Source organism: Echeneis naucrates, chromosome 12 (genome assembly GCF_900963305.1).
Source record: "Echeneis naucrates chromosome 12, fEcheNa1.1, whole genome shotgun sequence".
Taxonomy (NCBI): domain Eukaryota; kingdom Metazoa; phylum Chordata; class Actinopteri; order Carangiformes; family Echeneidae; genus Echeneis; species Echeneis naucrates.
This window is the reverse complement of record NC_042522.1, coordinates 1,853,513-1,864,294: the sequence shown is the minus strand read 5'-3', so window position 1 is coordinate 1,864,294 and position 10,782 is coordinate 1,853,513. Positions and strand designations below refer to the sequence as shown.

At 42.8% G+C, this 10,782-nt stretch overlaps 1 protein-coding gene across 2 annotated transcripts; it reads right to left on the bottom strand.

The window, feature by feature from the left end:
- Window positions 1–1,660: 1,660 nt before the first annotated feature.
- Window positions 1,661–10,138, bottom strand: auh (AU RNA binding protein/enoyl-CoA hydratase). 2 transcript variants are annotated; one of them, XM_029515344.1, is made up of 10 exons: window positions 9,884–10,138; window positions 8,553–8,620; window positions 8,182–8,269; window positions 7,898–7,984; window positions 7,098–7,190; window positions 5,876–5,932; window positions 3,779–3,966; window positions 3,494–3,544; window positions 2,532–2,579; window positions 1,661–2,439 (listed from the first exon to the last, which is right to left on the bottom strand). In XM_029515344.1, the coding sequence occupies exons 1-10, from the start codon at window positions 10,113–10,115 to the stop codon at window positions 2,362–2,364; spliced, it is 990 nt and encodes a 329-aa protein (XP_029371204.1). In that variant the 5' UTR covers window positions 10,116–10,138; the 3' UTR covers window positions 1,661–2,361. The 2 variants fall into 2 exon arrangements, with proteins under 2 accessions (XP_029371204.1, XP_029371205.1); XM_029515345.1 differs by lacking the exons at window positions 7,098–7,190; window positions 9,884–10,138 and having other exon boundaries at window positions 8,182–9,848.
- Window positions 10,139–10,782: the final 644 nt, after the last annotated feature.

The window sequence follows — 10,782 nt, the reverse complement described above, 5'->3', positions numbered from 1 at the left end:
GCTTCTACCCCTTCACTAGAGTCCGTCTGTCTGTGTCACTGACCTGCCTGACTAGTCTGCCAAAAAGTCAAAGTTAGAGTTTGGATTGTATGGATAAGGAAGAGCAGAGTTTCTTTTAAAAATTTTTCTACCACTGCCTGGTTCCAGCCTGGGACCAGCCTTCCTCTTCACCTTGAGGATAGAGCTGGCAGGTCCTCCTTCATGACGATCAGTTACAGCTAACCCCTCTATATGATAGACAGTGTATGAAGAAGGAGGAGCTGTTTTTCTTAAGCTCCATATACAGTGCCCTGGCATACTGAGGTTACTTCCTTAGGTCAGGCTGTCACAACGATCTAGATCTGACCCTGGGAGGAAAAGATGTGAAGTAAATGATCAACACCTCAACAGTTAGATGATCTGTCAACAGATTCCGATTTCAAATAAATTCTTCACAATGCAATATCAGTTGTTGGCCATGACTGCAACATGGGCTGATGTATTGTTTGTTTTTAAATAAATATTAATGTTAAATGTTAATTGGCTCTCAACACCGTTGATAGCGATGCACTCAAGTTTCAATCTGTCAGTGTCAAAACACTGCACTGTTTTCTATAGTCGTGTGGGGAATCATAATTTGAACTATTTCAGACATGCAGAATTGGACTGAGGACACAGCTGAATGTTCGGTTGAGTGATCCTCTTTCATAGGTAGATAAATCAGTACCAGTACCAGCTGCCTGAATGATAACTGTCCAGTTGCACTGACACCCATCATTATGAAGTTGCTTTGAGAAGCTGGGCAGGAGACGCATCATTTCATATCTCCTGGAAGGATTAGACCCCCATCAGTTTGCCTACAGAGCAGAGCCAATAGATCCACTGAGGGTGCCATATCCACAGCTCTCCACTCTGCTCTGTCCCACCTGGAAGCACCAGGGGAGCTATGTGCGGCTGCTCGTTGTGGATTTCACCTTGGCATTTAACACCATCAACCCCAACAGACTGGTGACCAAACTGCTAGACCTGGGCCTATTGCATTCCACCTGCCTCTGGATCAAGGACTTTCTGTCTGACTGCTCCCAACGGGTTGAGGTTGGAAGCCACATCTCCCCCCCCCCCCCCCCCCCAAGGCTGTATGCTAAGTCTTCTACTTTTTACCCCTTACACCTACAACTGCACCCCTACCCACTCAAGCAACGGTGTCCAGACGTTGACCCTTGACACTGCTGTGGTGGGACTCATCTTGTGGGGGGATGAGGTGGAGCGACTGTCGGCATGGTGCACATAAGAACAACCTGGTCCTAAACACAAGACCAAGGAAAACATCATAGACATGGTTCTCCAGCTGCATGGCTGGTCACCACAACTGAAAAATAAATAAATAAATAAATAATCATTGGCTGCCCTCTCCCTTCTCTGGAAGAACTGTACAGCTCTCGCTTTCTCAGGCAGGCCCACAAAATACCCAGGGACCCATCCCACCCAGATCACTCTCTTTGAGCAATACTGATTCTGGTTCTATTTAAAAACACCCAATTATCTCTAAAAGAAAACATAATTCGAGTTAAGTGACTTATTTCCAATTACCATTAGATGTGTATGAAATAAATTATGCTGAGTCATGAAAACCAACCACAAATTTCCCGAACTATCACAACCATGTGTTTCAAGACTTTAGTTTAATCTCAGTGAAATTAATGTTTATTTCAGGGTCTGTTGTAGTTTCGTGTTAACTTACCTCAACCGATGAAAGAAATGATGAGCAACATGGCTAATTAGCTAGCTAGGAACAAACTCTTACAGCCTGAGTATAGTACAGCCTCGGTACAATCAAGCCAGCTCACATATAAGTCACCAAGCTTTGCCTGTTTTTAGGATAATCCCTGAGGTAGACGGAACAAACACTGACCAGAGACAGTATGGTGGTCACAACAGAAATGATCAAATCCAAACTCTGGCCTGTGGAAATGGTTCAAGTGAGGGGAAAAACAGCTTATTTAATAATTTCATGCAGACACCTTAGTGTTATGGACAAAGTAGTACATTTTTAGCCAAGTAAAAAAAAAGCAATAATGTTTCTGAATATCATTCATCTGCAGAATTCAGACAACTTCATGGACATTTCAAAGCTCTTGGATAGGTTGGTTAGTCAGGGCAGCAGTGTCATTCCTTCGGTCTCTCCAGATGCTTTAGTTACAGTTGAGACAACCAGCTTTATACTTGAACATCTCAGTCACTGGAAAAACAATCCCATTGTCCTCCAGTAAAAATGGATACTGTACAGGTTAGTGTGTTGATGTGTACAGCATCACCCATAAATATGTTGGAAGCAGTGAACAGAGGCAGAGGTGAAGACAACTCTCTGTATAGGACACTGTCTCACTCTCCCTTAAAGTTGGGACGCCTCTTCTCCTTGAATGCAGCCAAGCCCTCCAATCGATCCTTTGTTGGTATCACCTTGAAGACAAATGAAGTGCAGCAGGGAGGTTGTTAGACTCAGCAGCTGAACTTGTGTAGTTAATGTTGAAGTGAATTGTTTGAATTCTCACCTGGGCATAGCACGCCTCTTCAATGGCCAGACCTGTAGCTAAATCCACCTGAAAGAGGAGTGGTGTCTCTTAATAGATGTTCATAACACAGTTGAAATGTATTTCCTGCTCATGTTAGACTCTGACCTGATGTCTTATCTATAAAATAATACATATTCAGCCTGAATGGAACTGGACTTTCAGCATATCAGCAACAACTCAAATAACTCATTAATAATCATCATCTTACAGCAGTGAACAAATAATAAATAATAGGCTAATGAAAAAACAAAACTATTTTCTGACAACATGGAGTATGGTGGTTTTGAAGGATGGAGCTGAGGGCCAATGTCTTTAATCTTAGCCTAATAATCAAAGCAGGAAGGAATGCCAGTCCAGACTTGAAAAGCATAAATTCTTCCTCTGCAGCATATCAGACTCTGACACATGTAAATGTGAACGCGATTTAATTGGAATAAACTGATTCATTATGAGATTCTGCAATTTACATCAAGTGTTTCAGTACATTTGACTGTGAATTAAGTAGTTGCTCAAGGAAGGTGTGGGATTATTTTTGAACACCACTTCAATGGAATATCCTGTTGATGTGGCCTTTCAGTCCTCGACCTTTGATCACAATGGATCACCACCATGAGGGGGCGTGGCCATCTCTTCTCTAAATGACAGCAGGGTGAGAGGAGGATCTGCTGGTCCAGAGGAAAAATTTAAACAACATGGTCTGCTGCCAAAGCAAGCCATGCTGTGATATGCTGTGTCTTCAGGTTGTGTCAGAATGTCTGCATGGGACACTTTGTAATTGTGTTATTAAAAGTTATCTCATGGTTCCATCTCTACATGCCTAGGTTTACTGCAGAGTCATGTGACCTGGGTGTGAATGCCGACTGTGGCCTTTCCCATTCCTGAAAAAAGCCTAATGTCAGCAGCTCTTACTAAGATGTTTGTGGAAAGGGCTTCAAACTTACCTCGATCCCCTGGTTGATTGCTAGTTTTGCCATCCTTATTGCAATTGGGCCCTATGGAGTTGAAGGTCGGAGCATTATTGTCTTTCTGGAGAGATCAGTGTATTATACAAAGTATTCTTATAAATTGTTCTGAGTATGCAGTACAGCTTGAAAACATCAGTACAACATGATGATCCAACTACTGCAGACCTACAATTACGATGATTTTGTGATCTCACTCATAATCACACCTCAATATCACCTGTTTGTTTCTCTCAGTGTCTAGCTTCAGATGTGAGCTGTTACCTGAGGGTTGATCTCGCGGGCAAGCTCCAGGGCCTGCAGGTAGGCAGCATCTCCACTCTTATTCTGCTCCACAGAGTTACTGACGAGGCCAAGACGACAGGCCTCTGCTCCATCAACCACCCGGGCAGCAAAGATGAGCTCTTTGGCAAGAGAGACGCCAATTACCCTAGGGAGACGCTGTGTGCCACCTGCAAAAGAGACATCATCACCTGTTTGGATCATGGTTTGGTTGCACTGGTGGAGGTAGGACACTGGCTACACTGACTACATGGACTTTGAAATGGGTTGTCATATTCACACAACCACAAAGCACTTAGAGAAGCTGCAAACATAACCAACAGTCAACACACTTAACTCATCACATATATAACAACTCAGTGTAGTGCCCATTCTGCATAGAATGTCTCTCACAACATCTCAAGAGCTGACAATGACCATTATCCACACCTAGTTAGAAACCACATTTAACAGCAGAGACATCTTACAAACAAGCCTTTTAAGTGAAAGGAAGTGTAAATGACTAGCTAACTGTGGCCTGGTATCACATACCTTGCAAAAAAGACTATATTACCTGATGGAGAAAAAAGCTTCAACAGAAGACACTTCTATTAGTACGGCTCTTTGTCTTCAAGATGCTTTTAAAGAGAGACACTTCCCCTCCTAAAATCCTACCATGTGTAACTGGCATTTGCCATTTTGTTGCACTGTCTTTTATGATCTCCTGTACTTATTTAAAAGAAAAAGTACTGGTGTTCCCCATAGTAAGACTACGTTCACACTGCAGTTCAAAAGTGACCCAAATGCGATATTTTGCTCGTGTGTGACTCAGATCGGATTTCAGATCCATATGTGTTCTAGGTCGGTTACAGGTCGGATTTTTTTGCAATGTGACCTCAGTGTGAACAGCCAGGTTGGAATTAATGCGACTTTGACATCACTTGAGAGAGACCGTTGTCGTAATACTGCGCTGGCGGGGGCGGAGTCAAGAAGCAGTCAACACAAACACGGAAAGCAGTGGCGTCAGAGATAGTCAGTGGAGGGACAGTGAGGTGTTGGATAGACTGCCATCTTTTGAGATTCCAGTAGTCCACATGATTGTCCTCGGGGGGATTGATGGGAATGAGGCCCGTCATTCGCTCCAGCGCACTGTGGGAAACCTCTCCTCTGTCGGAAGCCTTGTAGGACGTCCCAGATATCGTCTCCTTGAGGTAGCTTGATGGATTCAGGCATAAGGACATGGCGAACGGTCTTGCACAATGAGACAAACGGAGGACTTTTCAATGCCAAACAGGATGGACATGGTCCGATAACTTGCCCTTGTCGCGAACCAATATAATCCAACTCCTGGGTCGCCTGAACTGAGTGTCTTCTGAGAGACACTGTGAGTCTTGGGGAGAGGCGGTGACAGATGTATAGAAACTAGCCCTCGACATCCTGAAATTCTGGATGAAATCATAATCCCGCCACTCCTGGCTCCGAGTACGCATCCACACACAGCTCTCCGCAGACGAGGAAGCCATTGCTCCACAAAAAACCATGATTAAAAATGTGGCTTTCATCGCTATCTCTTCACAGTTTCGCTGGCTTCCACTACACAACAACTTCCACTTCCTTAACCATGAACGCTCACTTCTGGTACCTCCATGTTTACTTCCGCATGACGGCGTGCTATGTGTGACATCTTTGTTATTGTTCCTCTGTGCATGCGGGTCAGTTCAGGGCCGTGATGCGTTTGAGGTTTCTGCCTCTTAAAGGAAGTTTTTCCTTGCCACTGTCACCAAGTGCTTGGTCATGGGGGGATCTGTTGTGTCTCTTTAAATTATTTTATAAAGAGTTTGGTCTCGACCTGCTCTATATGTAAAGTGCCTTGATGCAACTTTGTTATGATTTGGCTTTATACAAATACATCAGATTTGATTCACACTTGAGTCTGATATAGGACACATTTAAAAAGATAACAGCCACACAAAAAATGGGATATGGGAAAAAAAATCTGAATTGAGCATTAAGGCCTGCAGTGTGAACGTAGTCTAAGACAGTCTAAGACTTTGGATAAGACATACAAGTAAACACAAATGTAAAGAAATCCTGGCTCACCTGCTCCGGGAATAATTGCGAGTTTGGTCTCCACTAGTCCCATTTTTGCTGTATTTGCTAGAAAGACCAAAGAGTAACATTAGTGTTCACACATAAATGCATCAGACTATTAAGACAAGGCCCTCACATTGTGTGACTCTATATACAAGAGGACAGAGAACCCATCTCTGCCGATCCCTTACAATCAAAGAGATGTCTGCACTGGTTTGACTGATGCATTTAACACAAACAATGGTATGCCACAGAAAGTCTCAGGAATTCCTCCCTCTGCTGTCACAAGCCTCAGTCCTTCATGCCATGGATCCTGTCAATGTGAGGTGGGCCATGCACTTCAATGCAATGAGCTGTATGTCCTGTAAATCCCACTGTTATCTAGGTTAGGAAAGGTTATCTCAGGTATTGTATGGTAGCCTTTCTGTCAGCTTCCACTCATTCTGTTATGATTTTCAACAAGGTGTTTCCTCCACCAAGCTGCTGCTTACTGGATATTTTTGACGTTGGCTCCATTAGGTAAAAACTATGACACTCCAGGAAATGGTGTGTTGAAGAAACACTCAATAAGCCATCAGACACCAATGATCATGTCACTGTCAAAGGGCCCTGTGTATCACACAGTGCAAATCACAACATGGACACCGTTGCTTGTTCAGTATTATACTTTTATAACATATACATATAATTGTATACTCTTAGAAAATAGACCTGTACCCTTGGTCTGGAGGATGTCTGGTAAGGCTCTGTCTTGACTGCAACAGATTAAATGGCACCTGGTCAGAAGTGCATCATTTTACTTTTATTTGTAGTGTAGCAGCTGTAGTATGCCTCTACAGGCTGATGCACACAAGCAGAGTTTACTGAGAACATACTTCAGATATTTGGATAAGTCAGGTTAACTGCAACCACAGAAGGCCAGCGTGTTTTCTTTGGCATATTGTATATCTGGTGATATTCACTGATATTCACAAACATCAAATTAAGGAATACTGGCCTGGTAGGTCTTGGTGGAACCAACTAAGACTATTCTTGTTGATTTTGACTTGGAACTTTTCATAGTATGCAGCTGGGAAAATCAACAATGAATTGCTGGCATTGTTTCTTAGTGACTATGAATTTGTTGACAAATTCGGCAACTTTGTGCTGCTTAAAAGTATTTTAAGTTTTTTAGTCACAGAAAAGCAATCTACTTATCAATAACTTCAAAATTAAGTCCTCCCAGTCTTACAGGCAATTCTGATGTCACAAGCAAGGGCCATCTCCAAGCCTCCTCCAAGGGCAGCGCCATCTATTGCAGCAATTGTTGGGACTGGCAGGTTCCCTGCAACAGCAAAGAAAAGTAGAGAAATTAAGTGAAACCTCAGATGATTTAAGTGGTTGGACTTTATGTAGGTCCAAAAAGCTTAAAGCAGATCTCCATTGGCTGCTGATCAGACATGCTAAGTGTTCAGGAGGAAGTGTAGGCATTTGTTCCTCATAGGGCTGCTTCAGCTCAGATTTGTTCTCAGGATGTCTGGTGTCTCCTCAGCTCAGTCCACAGCATCTTCATTAGGCTAATGTCCACCCTCAGCAGCTTCTCCTGAGCTTTAACAGGTGAAGCCACACAAACCTATCCTGTAAGATGAACCTAAATTAATTTTACCTTGGATGATGTCTATCCGTCCATATCCAGTTCCCAGATCATGCCTTGACCCCGTCTCACCTATGGGAGAACCTTAGCCATGTTTGCAGCCTCTTTTACACTCCAGGTTACTCCCAGTTAATTTAGCCCCGGTTAAGGATTGCTTTGTGGCATCAATGGATGTGTTTGACATCTGAACTCAGAGCAGTGCTTTACTGTACCAGTCAAATTACACTATTCGTGGTTTGCAGGCTTCAACTAGTCACACCTAACTATGTTGCCAGTTATAATATCACACATGTGCAGGGTCAGCAGGTACAGCTGGGATCAGATCAGTTCTCAGGACAGACTGATGGTCAAGGCCATGTATCAGTAAGGAAAGTAGTCCGAACGGAATAAATGTTTACCCAGCTCTGTGATCAGTGCTCTTGCTTTGGACACGAACGGTCCCACCTCACTCTGGTGCATCTTGGCCCTCTCCTTCAGGTCTGCACCTGCACATGGACAGGGAGCATCAACATCAATCCAGAAGCCAGTGGCAGCACAGGTGTGCAGTGTTGAGTTGGCTAAAACCCCAGTATGGGGATTTCTTAAAATAAAACGGAATACAAAATTCTCTCTTCTTGATCAAGACCTGATAAGCATTACAGTCAGCAGCCAATATGACATGATACACACAAATCTAGTGTACCTGCACAGAAGATCCCAGGAACCAAACTGCATAGGATCACACTGCGCACTTTGTTATTCTTCTTGATATTCTCTACTGCATCATACATCTGGAAGACAAAAATGTGTTTTCCTGTACAAAACTCAGATTTATAGTACCTAAGAAAAGTCATAATAAACTCAGACATCAGAAACTGATCTACTGACCACATTTACCAGTCAGTTATCATAAAAAAGAGGAAATAAATAATGCCATGTTTGAATTATACTTTATATTAATTGTGTGGCCCTAGACAGTATCATTTATAGTTGTATATTTTGTGGTACATTGCATGACATCCACCCCCAATAGCCAGACTAGATGGTTTTCTAAAAAAGTAGAGACATACTTACCATCTTAACCAGATTTTTGCTAATGGCATTTTTTGCTTTTGGTCGATTGATCCCAACAACAACAATACCTGTAAGACGTTACATCAGGGTAATTAACAACATCACACAGCATGATTCAAAATCATAGGTAAAAAGATCACATCACAAGAGCTAAAGTGGGTTGTCTCTGCATCATTCAGTAGATGTACTATGTACAGGATATACTTTATGCTCAAAGTTAACAGTTTTAGAAATTTCAGTTTTCCTGCTTTGGATGAAGACATGCTGAGAAGACGTTTTTCATAATTTCATCACATTATTACAACGTTGGTACCTTCGTATACCATTATTCATAATCATAACTGACAATAGTTCACATTAGAAATAACAAATGTTCTTTCCTCCTTCCACAGACAACTCAATTTTGGGCTCTTCCTGGAAAAATAATTAGCAACAAAATTAGCATATCTACTAAAGCTCTGTTTTAAGTCAGGGGTCACCAGCTCTGGTCCGGCAGGGCTACTGCCCTGCATGTTTTAGATGTCTCAAGCACCCCTGATTCCAATGATCAGCTAGTCACCATGCTCTGTTGAGCTCTGATAAGGAGCCACTCATTTAAACCAGGTATGCTCGAGCAGGGAAGTAGAAGCATGCTACTGCCCTCCGGACCCCTGGTTTAAGTAGTACTAGTACAGCAGCACTGACTGCCAAGCTACAGTCTGCCTTCTCTCCTTGCGCATTAACTGACTAAATGTTATAGGTAAATCTTTAAACTTTTTATTTTACAAATGCCCTACGACAACATGTTTGAATGAGTTTCCATTTTGGTTATGTCGCTTATGATTAAGCAGTAATCTTCATTTTTGCCTTAATTTTTTCCAAAACAGCAGGGTTAGACCTGCAGTCCAGAGTTTCTAGCATAAACAGGTGACAGGACAACTTTGATCTTATCATTAAAAACTGCAAAAACGCTCAATTGTCGAGATTGGACAGGCGGAGAAAGGGGAAAGAGAAATAAGACGTGGAAAAGGAAGTACATGATGGGACAGGGACCAGTCATCAGCCCTGAAGGGGGGAGGATGGACAGCCAGTTCTCTTTAAGTTACGTCTCTGAGAACCAGTAGCCACCACTGCATGGACCAGGACACTGAGGATCAGCTGTAGTTAGTGCTGACTTTAAAGACTCACAGCCTGTCTGCTAACAGATCCTCGCGAGATTGCTACGGGCTTTACTGCTGTTGGCTTCCCGTCTGAATGGCGGAATATGACTCCGGGTTGTTGCGACGGACACCGGTCGCGTTCCCGCTGACAAAGCCGCCTTTGAACTGCAGCGAACTGACAGCGGAACTTACCGTCGTCTTCTCCGTCCAGGTACCTGACGCGCAGGTCGTCCTTAGCGTCGGAGCTGTAGGGCCGAGCGCCTGCTCCATGGCCGCTCGGAACAGAGGCGTGAACGGCTCTTTTGGAGAAAAGGTATCGGTTCGTGCAGGAGAAGGTCGCCGCTAGCCTGCACGCTCGGTCCCGGTCTGCTGCCTGCACGCGGAGTGCTTGCACCAGCAATGATCGTCCCACCAGGACCGCCATGCTGTTCCTGCTGCTGTTTGACATTCAACTCTGACCTCGGTCACATGATCCGGCACGTCATCTCTGCAGTCTGAACCCGAGCCCGGACCATTAATCATCATTTTTGAATAATACATTAGTAGAGTTCACATTTATAAGCTATTTGTTTTAAAATAGATGTATGTACTTTAGTCATTTTTTGTTCAAGCAATCTCTCATATTATCAAATGTTTGTTTATGAGCATAAAGAGCAGTCTCATCAATCGCACATCCTTTACAAAAGTAACATATCAAGTAAAAACGACGTTGCAATAAAGGTTCAACCTATTTTCACATAAAGGTGTCTTTTTGTATGTTGGTTTACTTGAATCTGTTTTCAAACTGACATTAAATACATATTTGTTTGCAGTTTTTCTGAAGCAGGAGAAGTTTTTCCTTGATATTCCAATTAGTGATCACTTTCTGAACTAACGAGCCGTCCTGAAACTGCATACTTGTAAAACAGAGCGTTTGTTTCTTTAACTATCAGAAAACTATAAATTGAACCTGACAAGCATGTTTTAAAATTGGCCCTTAGTAATATACCAACGTGTTTAACTTAGGGGTCAGTTCATTTATATCATTAGATAATCATTTTAAATGTATCTTCTATGCAAATGATTTTCATTTTGAGTCGGTAAATATTTAT

Coding starts and splice junctions, on each gene's coding strand:
- auh (XM_029515344.1), bottom strand. CDS start 10,115: ATGGCGGTCCTGGTGGGACGATCATTGCTGGTGCAAGCACTCCGCGTG. Junction 7,191..7,897: donor AGCACTGATCACAGAGCTGG/GTAAACATTTAT, acceptor TTGCTGTTGCAG/GGAACCTGCCAGTCCCAACA. Junction 3,545..3,778: donor CCCGCGAGATCAACCCTCAG/GTAACAGCTCAC, acceptor TCAACTCCATAG/GGCCCAATTGCAATAAGGAT.